Here is a 23,449-nt window from a genome sequence, read left to right as displayed (position 1 = left end):
ATTGTATTTTTTATTTCTTAAAGAAAGTACAAAATTCTTAGTGGATAAGTAAAAATGAACGGGGGAGTAGATAAATAGGGCACTGAAATAATGAGAATCAGCCTACACTAAAAGAAATTTAGGAAACATGACAAACAAATGTGGATAAGGTCCAATGCTGATCCCATGTCTCTAGATAGGCCGACACATATACATGCATCAAGGACACACAAACATCAATTTTAGTGCAATATATAATGAAATTATCTTAGTATTTGAAACTTACTAATCGCACTAATTAAGATATGTGTGTGTAATTTATTTTAAAAAATAAAACTTTCTTATATGGAGTTTCTCCATTTCCAGAATTCGAACTTAAGTATTATATTAAGAGTAAAGAAATGATAGAAAGATCTCATGTCATCGACTCCACCACACCATTTTTTGGTAATTTTTAGTGCAATTTCAACACTTGTTATCATTTAAATTTAAGCTTTATCGATCCCGGTCCAATTTATCAGCATGTCATTTACTTTTAGGCTTTTTACATATATTTTCCTTTTCCACTTCCCTTGCACTTATATATGTGTTCATAAATCCAAGTTAACTATGTAATCTAATATCTTCAAACATTCTCTTTGCTTCCCCTTGTTAAATACTAGGATTCAGTGAAGCCAGCCTAGAAATTTATAGTTATCAATTTTAGTTATTCATACAACAAAATACTGCTCAAAGTTACCCAATAGTATTTGGGAAGCAATAATGACATGTTTACACATGTTATTAATTACTCCCTCCGGATCAAAAAAAGAGTTCACTTAGCCATTTGCACACCCCTTAAAAAAATACTAACTCCTAGACAAAAATACATAATTTGACTAAACTACCCCTAATTAAATAGGCATTGGGATTTGATCATATAACACTTAAGAGGGGCAAATATGAAAAAACAAGTTTAATTTTTTCTTGATTTGCTAGTGGACACTTTTTTGATCAAAAAAAAAAAAGGCTAAGTGAACTCTTTTTTTGATCCGGAGGGAGTAATTAACTCTATGTGACAACCCTATCCATATCTCCCAAGACTTTCCAGTTACATTTCTTTTTTAAACTTATCTTTCTTTTTGTCACAATGAAAAAGTTCAACCCAATGCGATTAGTTTGAAAACGAGGAAACACAAATTCATTAGACAAACTGTAGAATAATTTTATGAGACGCATTCATTAGCCAAAATAAAAGAAGAATATAATGAGATGCATTAGATTAAAGAACCTATCCTCCGCTCTATCAATTTCAAGAAAGAAGAAAAGGATTAGCAACTTAATAATAACTCCTCATGAGTGGGACTTAAATTTTTCTAAAAAGTAACTTTTTAATTGCAAAGTTGAGATATGAAGGAAGTAAAGCCACAAGATGGGGCTCTTTTTAATGTTGTTTTTGTAATAAGATAATGACAGCCTGGTGGTATTCGTGTGGAATCCACACTCTTCCCATTTACTAATATTATCAAATTCCCACTTCACTACCCAACCATCTAAATGCTTTCCTCTTCAGCAATCCATTTTCAGTTTGTTTAATTATTTCATTGATGGGAAGGGCTCACCAATCAAAGTTGCTTACAATTCAAATCTTTTAAAAGCTTGATTATTTTTGTTATGAAAGATTACTTGGTATTGTAATTCTGAAAATATACTATGCAAACCTAACAAAAGAATATTCCTTGATGAAAAGATGAATTTATGAGGTGGAGTAACATATAAAACATTTTTACTACTATAATTATATTTACCAATCTACCCGTCTTGATAAGTATTAAGTCACAACCCAATCACGTATTGTCCGCCTTGTTTACCTTGGCCATACGGATTTGTCTTTCGTGTTATGCTAGATCGAGCCCTAAAAGCGCACAGATCATGTAAAATTTGAATTATGTCTTATAAAGCTCTTCACTGTATTCTCCCATCCCTATGTGGGTTCACGTAAGATGTCCTGCACCCCATCTTCAGAAGCTTGGTTGCCTAGAAGCCTGTCACTCCGGCTTGACCCGCTCTCATCAGCTGTTCCTAAGTTAGATGCATCACATGTTGGTTCTAATTCTCCTAACGATCATTAATTATGTGAATACTAATTAAATAAAAAATAGTAGCTCGGCACGCTAAGCTTCTGCTATATGTGTGGAGTTTGAAAAAGCAGACTAAAAGGTCTTATATGTATGAAGTTTTACCTTGCATTTTTAAAGAGGTTATTTCTGCGACTTGAATCTATACCTTCTGATCACGCGGTGGCAACTTTTACTATTGTGCCAAGGCTTCCTCAGACAAGTACTAAATAGTTGAGTAAAAATTAATTTATTTGTTTAATCAAAATGATAGTTTAGATAGTTGATAAATGTGAATTTTAATTCGTAACAAGCTAGCCATGATTCTGATTGTCAAACTGATTTAATAATGATTCCGGGAAGGTGTTTTTGCATTGCACCAATTCATTTTTCCAGAATTAGAATCTGTTCATTTACCGCTTTGGCCAATGTTGGATTTTACAGCCTAATCACAGAATAATGCATAAACTACGAATGCATGGATTTCACATAACGGAAACAAGCAGTGGCGAATTTAGGGCCTTTTTTTGGAGCACGTGAACACATGGTCTCGCCGAAAATTTAGGTATTTTATGTATACATTTTCTAAAATTAGTATAATACTACCTACGGAAACACATACTACAAAAGACTAAATGGTGCGCTTGATTGAAAATTGAGTGGTGAATCCATGCTCCGTAAAATCCTAGATTCGCCTCTGGAAACAAGTCATAGCATTTTCCCCGATCAAAGTCCACTTATATACGGTGGGGGTTAGGCAAGGACCTCAACCTGTTCATTAAATTCACAATAAGATATAAATCATATTCTGCAAATAGGTACTCCATTTGTCTCAATTTATGTGATATCTATTGAAGTTCCAGAGTCAAACGAGTTCTTTTAGTGCGATTTTTTAATATGCCATTTAAATATTTTAAATTATCAATTATTGCGACTTATAGTGTTTTTTACGTTGTTTCCGAATATATAAATTTTATTATAAAAAAAATTAAAGATTTCATCTCCGAATACACAGTCAAAATTAAAAAAATTAACTTTAAAAAGCTGAATGGTACGTACCACCACTACAACAAAATATGCTTTTAGCGGCAATTAATTTGCGGCAATAACTTTATTGTCGCTAATTATATTCTAGAATCAATTATTACCTGCAATACCAAACTTTAGCCCTAACAAGAAATGCCGCTAAAAGCTTTAGTAACCTTGGATCTAATGGCATTAACCAATTGCTGGTAAATGTTTTTGTGGCAATAACTATTGCCGCCAAATGGAAAATATATTGCCACTAAAAGCCTCTTTTGGGGTAGTGCACATAATTTGGAATATATATAGAGAGTAACATGTTTTGTAATATAGCAGAAACAGAGATACATTCAACAGCGCATGTAATTAAATAGCATTTATGGCTAAAAAAAAATGTAAATAGCCTTAGTTAAAAGGCAATTTTTTTTTTGTTTTTAAACTGTCATCCACGCCCTCAACGGGTATACATTTTTGAAAAATTATCAAAATTAATTTGGATGTAAATTGTTAAAAACAAAGTAAAATTAAACACGCAAGTAAAGCGTACACGTGTTGTATAAAATGAACCAAAAAGTAAAGCCTGATTTAAGGTGAATATATATATACACACATTAAATATATACATTTGAATAATCGAGGGAAATATATTATATGTATTGAACAATCAAGGTAGTCATGGAAAGAGCCCCGGCAGTCATCAAAAGTTATTGGAACTGTAACGAATGGATAATTAGTCTTTTTTTTTTTTTAAAGGAATACTTAAGTTAACAATCTTTTAACTAAAATTATTCTGTTTTTCTTTAAGGAGAGAAAGTGGGATCATGGGGGCAATCTGGGGTACAGAGATTGAAGAGAGACCGAAGAAGTGATATGTTATGAATACTAATAATTCGAAAGAAGATAATGATCTTCTTAAATCTCGTACATTTATATTGGGACACATTTGGACGTGTATGTTTATATATAGAGACAATTAAAGCTACAAAAACCACGAGTCTTGGTTAAATCACACCGAAATTGAATACCGAATCCAAAATAGACGTCATAAATTTTAAGTTAAGTTAAGAATGTATGTTCTGAAAATATATATCTCACCGGCCTATATGTACTTAATTCCAATTTTTTTTTTTTTTTTTTGGTTGGATCCTCCACTGGTCACACATAGTATTTGTCTTCTTTCATGCATGGACATATAACTGAAGAGGATATTGAGGAAAAAAGGAAAGAAAAACTTCTCCTTTATTTAGGACTTTCTTTTTCTCATCTTTATTTGTCATGCCTTATTCATGACGTCCTAATTCGGGCACAACTGCCTGCCTTAAAGTTTTTTTCTTTTTTCACATAAGCCAATCCCAGCTTAGCAAAAAAATTAGAAAACCATTTGTTCTCCATACCAATGATTCTTTTTTCTTCTCTTTAACTCTTTTTCTTGTAATTTAAAAATAAGTCGGTATATAAGAATCTATAAGCAAATTAAATACTTTGACGTTATTTAAATTCTCATCAATTTTCTTAAGGTACGATTTTGTAACATGTAGATTATACAAAAGTATTTCTTGTATAGGATTTTCACTAAGGGGGTTCAAAATTTGTAGGAGTCAACACACGAAGAATTCAAAGGAGGTTCAATATCTATTAAATATACATAAAAAATAATTTTAACCAAGTATAAACAGTGTAATTTTTTGCCGAAGAGGATTCAGATGAATCCCCTTGGCTACGCCGCTGCTACAACATTTTAGAGCCCGTTTCGATTGGCTTATAGCTTAAAAAATTTTTTCTAAGCTTATAAAGTTTGAAAAAAAATAAGTTGGGGTAGTCCAACTTATTTTTTTTTGGCTTATAATGTTCGTTTTCACTTTAAAATTTCGCTTTAGATAAACTAAGTTAAATGGGTCCAATTATTTTTTTGAGCTTATTTTAAGCACAAAATGACTTTAAGCTGGCCAGCCAAACACTCAAAAATCTGAAAACAACTTATAAGCCAACTTATAAGCCAATCCAAACGGGCTCTTAACTAGTTATAGATTGTTGTTTTTCAATTTTCTAAATTCCCTTAAAAGGTCTTTCTTTCGGAAAAAAGAAAAAGCAACAATCAAAGAAGACAAAAGAACTCTTCTTTCATTCGTTAAACGGTTTCTTTAAATAAAGATCATGCAAAAACAAAAGCTTATGTTTTGTTTTATAGCAACAAATAAATTCGTATACACCTCAATAATTTACGCTAAAAAGAAGAATCCAATCTTTTGCAAGACTCCATCATCATTTTACCAAAGAAAAAGAAAAGCAGAGTTTAATATTTTGAAGGTACAAAGAATTTGATGTATACACGAAATCTCTTTATGTTAGTGCTCATACAAGTCCCCACATTTTCCTCCACTACTACAATTAGAAAAAAAAAAAAAAATCTATAAATACCCCGCATTATAGGCGTGTGTCAAACACAATCATCTACTACTACTACTAACTTTCTTCCACTCTTTTGCCTACTTAAGTTAGTTAGTTCCAAGTCAATTTTTCTCAACTAACAAAAAATAAAACCAACTATGGCTTCAAACCAAGCAAATACTCAACAAGAATCCAAGTTCAGTCTCCCTATGAATGACTTGGAGCGCCAACAAGTAAACCTAGATGAACATGTAGATGATAAGAAGGAATTTGACTACTCAAAACGATCCCAATGGCTCCGAGCAGCTGTGCTCGGAGCCAATGATGGATTGGTTTCAACAGCATCATTAATGATGGGAGTTGGTGCTGTGAAAAAGGACATTAAGGTCATGATCCTGACTGGATTTGCGGGCCTAGTGGCCGGCGCATGTTCCATGGCCATAGGAGAATTCGTCTCCGTTTATTCTCAACTTGACATAGAAGTGGCTCAAATGAAGCGTGAAAAGAGAAGAACTAAAGCTAATAAAAACGAAGGAGATGAAAATGAAGTCGAGGACGAGAATGAAAGCTTGCCAAATCCAGCACAGGCAGCAGCAGCATCAGCTCTAGCATTTTCGGTAGGTGCAATGGTGCCATTGTTGGCTGCATCTTTTATTAGGGATTATAAAGTGAGAATTGGAGCTGTTGTTGCAGCTGTGACCTTAGCTTTAATGGTGTTTGGATGGTTAGGAGCTGTTTTAGGAAAAGCACCAGCACTCAAGTCCTCAGCTAGGGTTTTGTTTGGAGGTTGGTTGGCCATGACTATAACTTATGGCTTAACAAAATTGATTGGTTCTAGTGGCCTTTAACCTCTATCACTACGACAAAAAACTGGAATTAGCTACGTACTTCGTCGCTAAATTGCTCGCAACCAAAGAAAGTTTTTGATAATTTGTCGCTAAATACGAATTTTGCTGTTCAGCTACACAAATTATCCGTAGCAAATTCCAACTTTTATTTTTTTAGTATATACTACTAATATTCGTGGCATAATGCCACTAGTATTTACTATACTTTTTTTTTAGTTCTTCATTGTGTTATAGATATCGTTATAGCTAGGATATTATAATGGTCTCTATGTATTACAAATAGTTGCATCATGCTCTGAATAACCATATGCATGCATTATTGTATCATAATAATATTTCCACCCCTTTTATTATAGGTCTTTGTTTCACTCCTTCTTCTTCTTTTGGTGATATTGGAGTTAATTCCCTAAAAGGTCACCCATGTTTTGATAATTGCCTCCTAATATCACTTTTATTTCTTTTAGGACTAGAATATCACTCAAATATCACTATTTTCCTCAAAAAATACTAATGCCACAAAACTCTTTTTCTCTCCTAGTTAGCATGTCAGGTGATACTAAGTAGGCGTTTAGCCATAGAAACAAAAAAAAAAAATTCACTTTTTTTGGAATTTTGGAGTTGGAGTTGTGTTTGGCCATAGTTTTTCAAATTATATTTTTTTGTTGAAATGTACTCCACTTGTTTTGGTTGTGAAAAAAGTGAAAAACTTGTTTTCTTGTTTTTCAAATTCCAAATACAACTTGAATTTGTATTTGGAATTTTCATGGCCAAACACTAATTTTTTTAAAAAGTGAAAAAAAAAAATCAGAAAAAAGTGAATAATTCTTATGGCCGTCGGGTCCTAATATTGTGTTTTTTTAATAATAGATTTATTTAAGTCATCAAACTCATTTAACTCAACCCAATCTAAACCCATTTAACCAACCCAACCCATGTTCCAATCAATATATATATATATATAGCAAGCATTTACATGTCAATTAAAAAACTAAACAATGATTACTTTTGCCTTAGACACGCAAAAGCAATTCAACCTCAAATACAACCTGCACAAATCGAAAAGTATGGACAGCAGGCTGTAATGGTTAATTATACTATGCAAATCAAAGTTTCTTTAATGTTTCCAATCAAGAAATATAACTTGTTCTCCCTCGTCAATTTACTAAAGTTTCTGACAGTTACAAGCATCACTTTTCGTGTAGGCATATTATATTCCTTCTGGGACAGAGTAGGGACAACATAATTCCTAAGCAATTCCCTGAATGTGGAAACCAAATGTTTTCTAATATTTCACCGTGATTATCGCGAACGAAGATATTAATATTCCTTCGTATAAATTGAACATTAAACAAAGTTGGATACAATAATCTGTGACAGCAATAATTTTAATTACTGTAGCTCTGGTTGAGAAAAAATAATAAGCAACATTTCAAGGTTTGCTTCTGCTGGTTGAGAGTATTCAAGTTGTGGGATATGGGTTAACTGGGTTTGGGTTGAGTTGGGTTAAATTCGTTTGATTAGTTAAATAAATTTATTATTAGAAAAAGAATTTTAATGTGACATGACATGTCAATTAGGAGAGAATGGGGGGTTTTGCGATGTTACTATTTTTTGAGGAAAATAGTAATACTTGAGTGATATTCTAGTCCTAAAAGAAACAAAGATACTATTGGAGGCAATTATCAAAATATGAGTGACTTTTTAAGGAATTAACTCAGGTGATATTGTGAGAGGTTAATTAGTTCTGTAAAGAACTTGGCCGTCATATCAAAAGTAGAATCTATCAAAATTTTTATGTATCTGCATGACGTGTTCCGACCTGTCCTTCAAATTTTGCCAATTTGTATTACTTTGGAGGAAAGGGTTAATTTCATGAATGTTCAGTTAATTATTATTTTATTGCACTAAATTCATTAAATGATTTCTTGTAAATCTAAAATCATTCAACTTTGCTTAAATATCACAGGACGTCAATAAACTAATTTTTTTAGTAAAAAAAAAAAATCATTCAAACTCGGCTAGGTATTGCAACAAGTCACTGAACAAGTGTTTTACAACCTAAGAGCCATTTAACTTGCCTATAAAGTTGAGTGACTTTTTTCTTACAAAACATAGTTTAATGACTTTCATGATAATTAAGTTTTTTTAAAAAAAAAAAAAGAAAAAAAAAAGGTAAAACTGAATAATCTTTTCGTTATTAATAATAATTTACTGATTCTAATGCAATAAGAAAATCATCTACGAAATCAATACGAAGAAAGTATCAATCAACTCTGTGAATGGATATTATAATACGAAGTGATCAAATAAATATGACCTTTTATTTATAGAAATAATTCAAAAAATATATCAACTCTACACAACTTTGTCATCAAGTATCTACCTCCAATGGAAAAAAAAATAGAATTGAATAAAGGGCTTTTCTGAACGAAAGTCCGTCCAAATTCTAAATCTATTTTAGTATAAGAAACCATCTTTAATTTCTTGCATGTATTCTCGTGTCGGATGTGTGTAATACTGTTTAAAATCATCAGCTTGATATGGAAAGTCAGTCGACTTTAAAGATGGTAGTAATATGAAGTAGGGCAACTTGCTAGCATAGTTAAAGTAACTTTCTTTCTTTTATGTACCCGATCCCATGTTCGATGAAGTGTAATATATATAATACTGTTTAAAATCATTATTCTAGATACTCTATGTAATAAGGATTATTTCAATATGAGTTTTAAGAAGTACTTGTATAATACATTCCCTCCATCTCAATTTAGATATACCGTTATTCATTTATTGGACTAAACTGAGCAAAAGAAGTTTTTATTTATATCGGGAGACCCGCCACGCCCCTTTGTCTTTGATAATAAAATGGTCAGAAGTGTTGAATGATATAAGAAGCAGTTACTACGTTTTGCCTAAATAGTTGAAAGTGAACAATTTTGATAAAATAAAAAAATTAATTTCGGAAAATTAAACTGTCTTATACATATAATTTAAGTTAAAAAAGGAGCTGGTTTTTTCAGGTCACTATATTTTTTTTTTCAACAAAAAGAAAATTGAATTTGGTAGCAGTTCCCTCTACATGGAAATAAATACTTTGCCTAACAGATAACAGCCGCCAGCCAGAACTTCTAAAAGATTAAGAAAATGTAATAAGCCGCAAAGAATTGGGATATTGACATCTACGCATAACTCCTATATAAAATAGCATCTGTTGACCAAATTTTTTTGTCCTTGTAAATTCCAATTTAAGGTGAAAACTGAAAAGATAGAGTGCAAAGAGGTACTAATGTATATCATCAAGAGCAAATTGTTTGCATAACTTTTTAGTGTGCATTAATATGGTATATTGTGTAAATTGGTATTTACGCAATGTCTAGCCCCCCTCCCCCACCCACTCACACACACAAACACATATATATACACTAGTCTTTATAAACGTGTAATTGCATGTTATTCTCAGACAATATCAATCATAATAAGAAATATTAGATATAATTATACACATTTATTTTATGAGTTACTCCACCATGTGGTGATTCATGAGAGTCGGTTCTGTATATATTCCCTCCCCCTAAAACAAATAAATAAATAAATAATAGTAAACAATAATTTAGGGCTAGTCAGTTGACCAATGCTACTCCCTCCGTTTTAATTTATATGAACCTTTTCGGAGTAGGAGAGTCAAACTTTATATCATTAACCATAAATTTTGACATAAAATTTTCAAGTTTATAAAGATAAAATTTAAGTATTTAGAAACTACATAAAAAGTACTATAAGTCATGATAATTTAAAATTCAAATAATTTAGAAAAAATATAAGAAAAATGTGTTCAAAGAACTACCTTGTAGATAAGCCTGTCAATTGGGTCGGGTCGGCCCGGGACCGGCCCACCTAACCCGGCCCATAACCGGCCTGGCCCCCAACCCGGTAAGAGGGTGGTGGGCTGGGCTAGTGGAAAAAAATTAGGGGGCTGGGCCGGACATGCCATTTAGCCCGGTAGCCCGGCCCACCAACAGCCCGCGTTCTGGCCCACAAGGGGCCCAGCCGGCCCACTTCAAATAATTTTTTTTTAAAAAAAAAAAATTATGTAAGTGGTATATTTGTGTATATCTTGTATATGTTAATGGTATATTTGTGTATATCTTGAATATGTTGTTGGAATGAAGACTCCCAATGACTATTTAAGTGCTAAAAATTATAAAAAGTTGAGAATATGATACAAGACTACATAAGTAATTTAAAATAAAACTTCAAACTTAAATTGATAACATTGCAAATTCAAAACATACAAACTTGAACGGTTAACTTATTACAAATGAAAAGTTCAAAACGCTAACATCGATGGAGAAATTTAAAGAAGAGATAAACTTCAAAGTTCAATTTTGTGCCTTTTGTCCAAGTGCCTATGTAACGGACCGGTACCCCCAAAAACCGGTTCGGACTTATGGAGATATATTTGACCACAATGTTGACATTTAACATGTTCCTCGTCTACTCGCTCAAAATGAACCACACCGGACTTGAAATTGGTCTTCGGACTGGAGGAGGAGGTGGAGGATTATCATTATCCATTAAATTTAAATTTTGAAATTTGAACTTGGAAGTTGGAAGAGAGAGAGAGAGAGAGAGATTTAGCTGAGTAGGAAATTTAGAGAAAGAGGAGAGTAGGGAATTGTGAGACAATATGGAGAAGAATGAATGGTATTTATAGATTGAAAATAGGGCCAATGTATAATTTAAAGAACTTCATGGTTAAAATAAAGTTGACAACACTAGATTTTAAAGTATCAAACTTAATAAATTTTAGTATTAGATTTTTTTTTTTAAAATAATTAAAATTCGGCCCGGCCTACTTAGCCCACTATGTACCCCTACCCGAGTAGGGGGCTGGGCCGGACACCCCTTTCCCTCCTCCAACCCGGCCCCCAACCCGACCCCCAACCCGGCTCACTAACTATGGCCCGGCCCCATGTGACCCCCTTTTATATGGCCCGGCCCGGCCCTCTTGATAGGCTTACTTGTAGATTCCTCAAATAGTAATAGGGTCACATAAATTGACACGGAGGAAATATAAACTTTGATCTATTTAATTGAATTAAAAGACTTTTCATACTGTTCATCCAAAAGAAATGTAATTATTAGGCAAAGTTCTAAATACATATTACTCAATTAACAAATACTACTATGAAATAACAGACAAGCTACAAATGTCTCAGTGCCATACTCTAAACATACACTAAAATAGGATTAGATCATTATTTAGTTTGTTTTGTTAAAAAGTAAAAGAAATACATAAAACAAAACCTAAAATGCACCATAGTAATTAGATCTTTCGGAACCAACTCACGGCCAAGTGCCTTTTTTTTTTTTTTTTTTTTTTTTTCAATAAGAAGTCTATTTCATCTGGAAGTAGTATCTTTTTAAAATTCTATCTATATTTTTTTTACCTAAATAATCTATTAATTTATATTAAAATTAATGTAAAAGGGTATAAAAGTTGTTTAATATTTAAAGGATATTTTGGTCAACCAACATTTGTATTCATACTTTTAAAATAATAATAATGTTCTCTCTGAACGTGCCTCCCACGTTATCCTCTATAAGTCATAACAAATTTTAGGTAATGTAATTTGAAATTATATACTCCCTCCAGTTTAAAATAATTGATGTTTTAGCCTCTAAAAGTTCGTCCAAAATAATTGTTTTCACAAAATCAAGATGGTATTTAATTCTTTTTTCCCGTATTTGGCCTTGGTGCATTCTCATATCCCCACGATAATCATGTCAACCTAAGAAAAGAAAATCATAATTTCAAAACTCTTTTTAATTTTTAGGAATAAGTAACCAGAGGGAGTATTATTTATTTTATGAGGTACAAAAATATTATTAAAATGTTATTTTTGGTATATATCTTTTATGTTTTTACTATGTGAAAAATTTGTTATGACTGAAAAAACCAACATCAGGAATTGAGCTAGTATACTGTATTTATTTTCATTATATACTGAAAATCGTTATTAAGAAAAATTAAAAGAATATCAGTCATTTATTTGTGGAAGAAGTAAAATATATTTTGATAAAAATATACGTGTTAACATTTCGTATGTAAATAATTCACACAATTTATAGGATAAACGGTTTCACTCATCATAGGTGAGAACTCATAGTTTTCCTATGATCCCCTTTGTACAAAGAATCCTAGTTTTCCCATATTCTCCAAATACACAAATTGAAACTCAGAAGATGTCACAAATTAACCTTAAATTCTAGTTCCACCCTCGTCCTCCAATACACAGTAAAAGTGATAGTTGACACTATACCTACGGTATATAACGTAAGATTTGTGAATATACAAGATTTGTTGAATATACTTGTTACCAGAAAAGTAAACTTATTGCATGGTATCCATAGTTAAATCCTAAAACAACTCATGATCATCCTGCAAATTTGATTCTATACATGCTTACCACATAACTTGTGAGACATCGGAGAAGGAATTTTGAAATTACCTGAGATCAATGGTCTTCACGTAAAGATAGGAAACTTTCCAATAGGATCATCTATAAAACAAAGATAAATTAAAAACTTTAATAAATCCGATCAGCGTTACAAGGAGAAAAGTAATACGAAAGCCAAAATTTTAAAGAGATAAAATCAGTAGATTATATGTAATTTACATATATGTGATGCATATCTAATCGTACGATGAATTTTAGTGTTTCAAGCGGCAACCGTGAGTGCAATATGCTAATGAAACGTTTTATATAGATTAAAGTGTTCGTGTCCAAGTGAAATTTGTATGGATTTGATACTTCATAAAATTCGTGTGGCATAACAATTGGAATAGCCGAAAGTTAAAACAATACTCTCTTCAAATTAGTAGTAGGATTCATATTCCAACAAAAAAAGTTAAACGCCTAATATTAGTTTACTTTATCGTCCTATATATATTATAAAATAGTCCTAAATACGATAATTTTATCCACCATCATGGATTTATCTATTGAACAAATATTAACTTTGAAGGCTAAAAAAATCATCAATTTTTCCAGCATATTTTGATCCATCAATATTTAGATTTTTTAATATTCGTATTATTTATCCTAATGCATGTGTACCATGAGTTAAAGTCCTAATAGGTTAAAAAAAATTATCCTAATATGTATTATTCCAGCTGTATCCTTTGCTTGTATGTTCTTGTCCAAAGTAATGAAATAGCTAAGAATATAAAAGTCGTTCAATATTTAAAGGATATTTTGGTCAACCAACATTTATATTCATGCTTTTAAAATAATATGGATAGATAGATAGATAGATAGATAGATATCGTGGGTAATTAGAAAGGTTATCATCATAAAATATGTTGATCCGAAAAGGCAAAAACAATATACACTGCAAAGGACATAATCAACGATATGAAAAAGGATTACTGCATTGATTTAATTAACTGAAAGGGCACAAAGGTTGAGGCAACAAGCACTTGAAATGTTGAGATGAAACCCAAAGGAGTCATATGCCAAACTACCAAGCTATTGATGTTGATGCATTTAACTCAAGTTCAACTCTTAGTTTGAGTAAAACAGATGAATGTAATTTCTTATATGATTTTATCGTGCTAAATTCATCAATAAAGAGTTGGGAGTATTACAAATTGGTTGTTGTAGTTGATGATAGCTAAGCATCTCATATAGGGAGGTACCATTTTAACTTTTAACGTTGTGCATACAAGATCCTGAAGGTTTATTCCAAAGAATTTAATTATATATCCAGTCGTAATGTACATGTATTCACAACGACACAGCCTCAACATTTATATGTGAGCTTTAGAACCTGAGAATTTAATATGCAACGCTACGGGACATAAAAAAAAACTCATTTTCTTGTAGTGTCTGAACTAATAAAGTATTTAAATGATGAGTATAATTGGGTTAGTTTTTTCTTCGTAAATCAGTTAATTGTCCTGAAAACTCCTAACCATAGAGTGAAAAACTTTCGGAAATGGTGAAAATGACAAACTGCCTTGTATATTGAGGAGTCTAAAAAGCATTTGCCCATCTGTTTGATGTTTTCCCTTCTCAAAAGGGTAATCTTGGCCTCTTGGGTAGTATATTATTTCACTTGTCATACCAGGAAAAGCTGGCATTGTTTTAAGTAATATGGATGTTCACTCCCTACTCTTCTCTCCACGAGTTGCCTGCACAACTCCTCGCCATTATAACCTTCTCAATTATCTTCGTTCATGATCTTAACTATTAATGTCATGTTTAAAATAACCTTTTTATAATTTTACCTCTATGTAATAGTATAAATAGACAGGGCGAATGCACATTTACAATATCAGGTTCATCCAAACCCAGTACTTTCAAGACGAAACATAAATTATGTGTAAAAAATTACTAAAATTACAACAAAATGATATATATGAACCCACAACTTTAAGAATAAAATGCGTTCAATGTTAGAATGTTTCAATGTTGGACCCATAGAATTCAAATCTTGGATCCTCCTATATAAATAGAAATATGAGATGTGATATATCACACACTTGGAAGAAATAAGAAAATTCTATCATTTCTTATCTACATGAGTACATGTTATTCATATTGCTCTAATTTTATAAAGCATTATTAGCACAAATTACTATTTTTATTTCCTCACGCACTACCTATAAGTGATGAAAGATATAAGGAATTGGATTCAGAGTCAAAGTACGCTCCCACTTGATAATGTCCCAGCCTTCCACAGTAGTTAAAACTTCTTTTGCGGTTTTGCAAGCAATAATGAAAAGTTTGCATTTTGTCTTGTCAGGTGAGTAAACCACTACATGCAAAGCTTCTTGTGAATGTTATTAATTTACTATTATACTTACCTCGGCATCAGTTGGAAATGAGAGATTCATATTTACTTTCACTAGATAAATCAAAAATATTAATTTTTTGGTAAGCATTGCTTTTGCCACTCTAGAGTAATGTATAGATGCAATTATACAATAAATATATACTATAAAATGATGTGTGGTAATGGAAAAAAAGTAGAACAATGAATGTAGTAGTAAAAGGTGATGATTCCATATTGTGTATCGTTTAATATGTTTTTTCTTACATGCATTCGTTTAACATTACACTGATTATCACCATCACTAGTTAAGCATGTTATCTAGTCAAATATAATATTTTGTTATTGATAAATTAGTTCTTGCATTTCATATGAAAAAGACAAAATGATGTTAAAATAAATAATGGCATGATACGTAAACAAACACTCAAATTTGGCCTCAGCTGGCAAATAAGCACTCTAACTTTGGGAGTGCACATATAGACACCTCGACTTGTCCCTACTATGTCTCATGGACACCCGATGCTGACGTGGCATATAAATTTTGGAGGTATCTAAATGATCATTTTGTGAGTTGGAGTATTTAATTGACATAATGGGGACAGGTTGAGATGTCTATATGTGCACTCTCAAAGTTGGAAGGCTTACTTGCCAGCTGAGTCCAAGTTTAAGTGCTTGTTTATGTACAACAACAACAACATATCCAGTAGAATCCCACAATGTGGGGTCTGGGGAGGGTAGAGTGTATGCAGACCTTACCCCCACCTTGGAAGGTAGGGAGGCTATTTTCGAAAGACCCTCGGCTCAAGAGAGAACAAGACAAAAGGTCAGACAGGAACAAGCATGTCAAAACAATATGAAAACGAGAATTAAAGTGAGAAAGTCATGATAAAGCAGTCTGGAAAGAAAGGAGCAGTAGCTACCATAGATAAATAAGATAATCGAAGTGCAAGACCCAACAAATATATGCAGAGATCAAATGACAATACACGAATGAGCAAAACTACAACTACTAGGACGAGAGAAAAAGCGAGACTACCTCCTAGCCTTCTATCCTAATCTGGGTCCTCCACAACCTCCTATCTAAGATCATGTCCTCGGTAAGCTAAAACTGTGCCATGTCCTGTCTAATCACCTCTCCGCAGTACTTTTTTGACCTACCTCTACCTCTCCTGAAACCATCCATAGCCAACCTCTCATACCTCCGCACTGGGGCATCTGTGTCTCTCCTCTTCATATGCCCAAACCATCTCAACCTCGCTTCTCGCATCTTGTCCTCCACCGATGCCACTCCCACCTTGTCCCAGATATCTTCATTCCTAATCTTATCCCTCCTAGTGCTTGTTTATGTATTATGTCATAAATAATTGTCTAGAAACTATGAATATGTTTTTGTTTATTTGCGTTTCATGTTACATCATATCATAGTAATTATGATTCAGGCGGACGAGGTTCTCGGACTGGTATGGATCGGTCCAGATCAGCTCGAATAATTATTAGTTTTCTTTTAATAATTTGGGAAAATACATAACCCCCCACCCCAACGTATACTCGGATTAATTATGACGCACCCACCTTTGCGGGTGACCTATTACCCCACTGGCCTTATTTTTTCTGTATTTTTGTACCTTTTTTGGCTAACGTGGCACCAAAAAAAAATTAATAGCGAGTGAAAGCGCTAAAAATAGTTTTTATATTTTAAAACATTATTTACATTTTATCCTCTCACCCACCCCACCCTCCCTTTCTTCCAGATTTCAATTGTTAAAGCTACTAATTGCAATTTATTTTTCTCTTTCTTCTTCTTTCTCCTTTTTCTCTTTCTTCTTCTTTCTCCTCAACCACCTCCACCGCCACGCCGCCGCTGCCATGATTGAACATAGCCCAGTTCGTGAAATCATGGGCAGTTCGTGCAATTTCTACATTGTTGTTAAATTCCATTCTCCATGAATTTCCATGAAATTTAACAAATGGCAAGAGGAGCGGGTTGGACAATTTTCATGAAATTTAACAAACAACAATTTCCATTGCTGTTAAATTCCAAACCATGATTGAACATAGCCCAGAAAGGAAGAAATTGCACAGTTTGTCCTTCAAATGGCAATTTCTTCAAATGGGTGTCAATGGCAATTTCTTCAAATGGGTGGGGCAAGAGGAGCGGGTTGTGGGGGGAGGGGGGGGGGGTCGGCGTGAGAAATAGCAGGAAAATGAAGAAATTGTATAATCTCGAGTTTTTTTTGGGGGGGGGGGGGTGGTGGCTGAAGAAGAAGAAGAGGGGTTTATGATGAAATTGAATGTGTGTGTTAATGGAGGAAGAAAATGGGTTGAATGATGATTAAATTTAATGTGTGTATTAATGGAGGAAGAAAATGGGTTGAATGTGTGTGTGTTAGTGGAGGAAGAAAATGGGTTGAATGTGTGTTGTTAATGGAGGAAGAAAATGGGTTGAATGTGTATGTGTGTTAATGGAGGAAGAAAATGGGTTGATGGATTTCTTGAAATGAAGAAGGCGGCAAAATTAATGGTTTAATGGTTAATTAGTGTAAATATAATTAATAAAAGAAAAATCAAATGAAAAAAATAAAGGAAAAGTGGCACCAATGTGGCGAAGAGTGTGCAACACTCTCCACTGTGCAACTGGGCATCAATTTTTTTTGGTGTCACGTCAGCCAAAAAAAGTACAAAAATACAGAAAAAATAAGGCTAGGGGGTAATAGGTCGCCCGCAAAGGTTGGGTGCGTCATAATTAATCCGAGTATACGTTGGGGGTTTTTTTTTATGTATTTTCCCTAATAATTTACTTACAATATTAGTGTGGCCGAGTCTAATTAAATATTTTAATCATAAGTTAAATAGCTTTAAAAAAAGTAAATTAACAATAGGAATAAAATTAGTTGTAAGTGGTTAAAATTTTAAAAGGTCATAACTTTTGCACTAGTTTGTCCTATTTACATGATTTTTCCTTTGATTTTATGTATTTTTTTGAGATTTATATGGATAAATGTTTGGCCGAGACAATTTTGAGAAAAATTGCATTTATCCTGTTTAATTTGTTTTTTCTCCCAAATTGGTCCAAGATATTAATCGTTTGACCTATAAATTTTATGCAAAAAATAGAATTCAATATTAAAATGGCTTCTCATTGTTTATGACAAATCCAATTTAGTGATTTATTTAGCAAAAAAATTTTTTTTTTATATAAATTAGGCCAGTCAGACACCAAACGCGGCTAAATTTCTTAATAGGTTGGGGGCTAGACCCAACACCAATTTTCTACTCCCAAATCGTCCCCTTAAGGGTGTGTTGGCCCAACCCCAAACTACTAGAAGCTCACTTTTAGGGGTCGGGTTGGTCCAACTCGACTCTATTGACAAGTTTATGTTATAAGTTATTGATTTATATAGTTAATATGGATGTCTATTACTCTCCATGAGTTACCTCCACTATTGCTTATCACTGTGTAATTTCCATACCTCCATAACTTCCTCAGTTATCCTCCTCCATGATCTTAATTGTTGATGTCATGTTTAAGGCATTGTTTTTTTTAACCCGACTTCTCTCTCTCCCGAGATCTGAAAAGTGACACACTTGGTAGAAATAATAAAGTTTCCTCTCTTCCTTTCTTGTCTACATGTTATTCATATTGATCTCATTTTATAATGCGATATCAACACGAATTGCTATTTTTTTAATTCCATCCTTTTGAATCGGGACAGAAAAACGTTTAAGTCATCACATGGAGAAAATGCAACTTTACCCGTTCATCAAAATCATCAATTTAATTACTTGACTTCAAAATGCAATAACAAAGTGAATAAGCATTCCCGCTAGAACTACAGATGGGAAAGCAAAAAAGACAGTCAGCTAGCTACTAAATTATTTGCTGGTTCAAATCATTGACAACATGATTACCCTATAACAGATAGGTGGAAAAAAACGTCCAGCTTGCAAACATAGAGCAAGTTGCCAAGGTAAAAAATCAAGGCAACTCCTAGGTCAATTTTAACCAAAAAGTAAATCCAACCCACAAATCACTATCAATGTATTAGCATACTTTAGCCTGAATTTCTTTAGGCCAAGTCGTAAGTAGTTGACATATAGATCCATGTCAAAGATAAAAGTTAAACCCTTTTGTTGGCTCTGTAAGATCAAACCATAGTAAGTCATATATTAAGAGCTTTTTTTTTTTTTTTTAATTAACCATGAACAGAGCCTCAAAGTCTATAAGAAGTAAGTTGACATGATAATCTGGAACTGGAATTGAAATCCGTCAATAGAAACTTTTTACAAAGAAGATTTGTTTCTTAACAGTGTATAATTTTACCAAAACCAAATTCTTAATAGTGTACTTATACAAAGTAGAAACTTGTACGAAGCAATACGTTCTAAATACATAAGGCCTATTACACTCCATCCACACTACCATCTTCCAAAACCAATGCAGCTTCCAGATCTCTTCTTCTGGCAACTCGCCTTCCTTCTTTCCTATCTCTGGTAAGAACTTGTATATAATACCTGCTAAACAGAGAACCACAATAGCAAGCAAAGCAAATACCCATGCCTTCAAGGCACAAATAAGAGGCAACGTAGCGAAATTCATGACTATTGTCATGAATAAAAATATTGTCGTCTCACAACAAACACCTAAAGCTCTGATATTTTCGGGGTCTGCAGTCTCTGTCCAATCCCGAGGGCCCAAAAACAGGCTATGACATGCTATGAGTAGGACGCTAAGGAAATAGCAAGGTAGTCACTCTATTGCCATAGGTGGAACAGAAGATTTGCTCTATGGAAGATAACAAACAAAGTAACATGGAAATATTGGAAGAAATCGATTAAAGTTAGATCAAATTTATTTCATTTGACAAAAAAAAAAAAAAAAAGGAAAAAATGATTAAGTACCATGGAGATGAGCATGCCAGCACATGTAAAAAGAAGAGTTCTTCTCCACCCGAAGAAAGTATAGCTCAATAATGTAAGACCAGCCACCGCAGTTCAAATTGCATCAGCAATGAATGAAGCAGGAAATGCAGTGTGATAGGTGTATCGATAGACTGTATGAACATAGGCCCAAAAAATATGATAGACTCTAAGCCTAACACTCGCTGGAAAATTTGCGCGGCTACATTAAGCACCAACACTGGAGAGTGTAGCAGCTTTTCCAGAGCTCTCCATCTTCATTTTATTTCTAGTGAGCTAACTATTGAAGCTCCGCTTCTGCTCCAGATTTTCGTATCCTCCAGAGAGCTACATTTGCCTTCTCCACTCGCACTTGCTTTGTGAGAAACTGCAGTGTCACAGTAAGGAGAACTGATAACATAAGCATTGGAGAGGCAAAAATAACACACCCAACTAAGCTGCACCGCCATCCATTTAAAAAGTTGCGGGATGCAGCCATATTTATACCGTTTGCCACTGTGCTACCACATATAAGCATGTTGTTAAAAACAGAGGACGTACGCCCTAAGGCATCTCCTACATTAATCTCCTAGCATATCATAGGAATTACCTGAAAAATATGAATTCAGTTGTTACATTGAATAAAAATACTTTAGGACATGAAAATGAATAAATATGTAGGAAGACCATCGAAGGACCAACCTGATAGGTGAACCCCACCCCACATTTACTAATAATCAAGCCAATAAATCCGAAGATATCATTAGGAAACCAAGTAGTCAGTAGGATTCTGAGGATTGCAAGTACCAATCTATAAACAAGGACAGGCTTACGGCCCCAAGAATGGGTCAATTTATAGGACACCCATATAGATAGAAGGGTCGAAAGGGGGTAACGTTCACGAAGAGAGAAGCAAGAAATGGATATAAGTACAAAAATTGTATGTGGTGGCTTTTACTTCTTTTTTGTGATGTTCTTTGGGAAACCAAAGGACAAAAATTCCTACGATAATAATGCCACCTGAACCACAATAACAAAAAAAAAAGTGTTTAGATTTCTTATGTTCATTGTCATTGTTAGTTGGAGAGATAAATCAGGAAGTCAAGCAATGATGCCACAAAAGAATGATGACAGTTTTTCCACAATTAGATTAGTTTCACAAAGAAAAAAGGAGAACTGATAAAGAAAATAGGAAAACTAACAAAGAAAAGAAAGAATAAAGAAAAAGCAAAAAGAAGCACGAATGGCATGCCACATCTAGTAATCTCCCTGCATAGGCCTCGGGCATCTCCTATATTAATCTCCTGGCATATCATAGGAATTACCTGCACAAATATGAATTGAGTTGGTACATTTAATAAAAACACTTTAGGACACAAAAACTATTAAATACGTAGTAAGATCATAAAAGGACCAACTAGATAGAGGAAATATCATTAGGAAAACAAGTACTCAGTAGGCTTTCGAGGATTGCAAGTACTGATCGACAAATTAGGACAAGTTTGCTGCCTCAAGAATGGGTCAATCTATATGACACACATATAGATAGAAGGGCCGAGAGGGGATGACGTTCACGAAGAGAAAAAGCAAGAAATGGATATAAGCCCATAAAATATATGTTGTGGCTTTTACTTCTCTTTCGTAAAGTCTATTCGACAATTTTATGACAAATCTCTCTATGCCAATAATGCCACCTGAACCACGATAATAGAAGAAATTTTTTAGATTATAGATTGTCATTGTCATTGTTAGTTGGAGACATTAATCAGGGAATCAGGCAATGATGCCACAAAAGAAGGATTACAGTTTTTACACAGTTAGATATATTTGACATATTAGATTAGTTTGACAAAGAAAAAAGGAAACTAGATAAAGAAAACAGGAAAACTAACAAAGAAAAGAATGAATAAAGAAAAAGTAAAAAGATGCACGTGAATAGCACGTGACCCCCATTTTGTAAAAAAATATTCACGTTCAATTCACTCTAAAGAGATAATATTGAATCCATTGTTGTGCAGTGATACCCGAACTCATTTGTATACCTCGTGGAAAAGTATATTTTTAAAATTAACTCTTGTATTAATTGAATAAAAAATTATTTTACCTACGAGGGCTAGAAAATGGTGAATAGCATCCTACAAGAGGGGGATGATGTTCACGAAGAGAAAAAGCAAGAAATGAATAAATCATAGAAAATATATGATGTGGCTTTTACTTCTCTTTCGCGAAGTCTATTAGACAATTTTATAACAAATCTCTCTGTCAATAATGCCACCTAAGCCATGATAGTAGAAGAAAATGTTTAGATTATAGATTTTCATTGTCTTTGTTAGTTGCAGACATTAATCAGGGAATCAAACAATGATGTCACAAAAGAATGATTGTAGTTTTTCCACAATTAGATATATTTGACAAATTAGATTAGTTTGACAAAGAAAAAAGGAAACCTGATAAAGAAATCAAGAAAACTAACAAAGAAAATAATGAATAAAGAAAAAGTAAAAAGATGCACGTGAATAGCACGTGACCCCCATTTTGTAAAAAATATTTAAGTTCAATTCAAAATAACAATACCAAAGAGCTTTTTAATTAATGATTATATTATTCATAAATTTCTAGATAAGGAGGTTGTACGCGTACATCACACTAACAATTTTGTCGGCAATTATCATCTTGTAATGCCAGTGATGAACGAGGAGATAGGAATGTGGCCGTCTAAAGTATCTGACAGTTTGAGTTCAAATGCAGTGGCCTTTGTGGGATACGAAGCGAAAGTGTTCACACCAGCAGGTAAAGATATTAACCCAGCCGTGGAAAATGATAAATTTAAGGGAGGAAAACGGTACCTAACTTATTATATGCACAAATTCTTGTATGAAATAGAAATAGATGGACAAAAGAATAAACAGTGCCAGATGACTCTAAGGTTGAATCTCAAGACACAAGGTGTTACCTTGAAGGAAATCATCTGATGAGAATGATGGCTACTGAGACTATTCCTTGGACCTATAATTTGTTAGATAACTTTCTTCTTCTTTTTTCCTGAAGAAACTAATACCCTATTATATTATTGTACTTAGTAATATATGGTAGATCAAAAGTCATCTTTACTTGCTTTTAAATAGGACAAGAAGGAGAAAATCGAAGAGCATTTCTATGTAGCTCGATAACAATAAAGTACAATATAAGGAAAGATTTGAGAGTCAAATATGTTTGACAAATTAAATTATTTTGACAAAGAAAAAAAAAGGAAAATTTGACAAAGAAAAGAAATGAATAAAGAAAAACTAAAAAGATGCACGTGACCCCCATTTTGTAAAAAAATAATCCAGTCCAATTCACTCAAAAAGATATTATTGAATACAGATGATGTTTAATAAG

General features: G+C 33.2%; 1 protein-coding gene and 1 pseudogene across 1 annotated transcript; one reads left to right on the top strand and one right to left on the bottom strand.

Annotated features, from left to right (window-relative positions):
* Positions 1–5,537: 5,537 nt before the first annotated feature.
* Positions 5,538–6,685, top strand: LOC132035463 (vacuolar iron transporter homolog 1-like). The gene has a single exon (XM_059425744.1). The coding sequence runs from the start codon at positions 5,645–5,647 to the stop codon at positions 6,332–6,334; it is 690 nt and encodes a 229-aa protein (XP_059281727.1). The 5' UTR covers positions 5,538–5,644; the 3' UTR covers positions 6,335–6,685.
* A 12,486-nt stretch (positions 6,686–19,171) lies between these two features.
* Positions 19,172–21,814, bottom strand: LOC132034919 (sugar transport protein 6-like; annotated as a pseudogene).
* Positions 21,815–23,449: the final 1,635 nt, after the last annotated feature.

Source organism: Lycium ferocissimum, chromosome 10, assembly GCF_029784015.1.
Source record: "Lycium ferocissimum isolate CSIRO_LF1 chromosome 10, AGI_CSIRO_Lferr_CH_V1, whole genome shotgun sequence".
NCBI classification, from domain to species: domain Eukaryota; kingdom Viridiplantae; phylum Streptophyta; class Magnoliopsida; order Solanales; family Solanaceae; genus Lycium; species Lycium ferocissimum.
The sequence above is the reverse complement of the archived record's forward strand: the minus strand, read 5'-3'. Positions and strand labels throughout refer to the sequence as shown.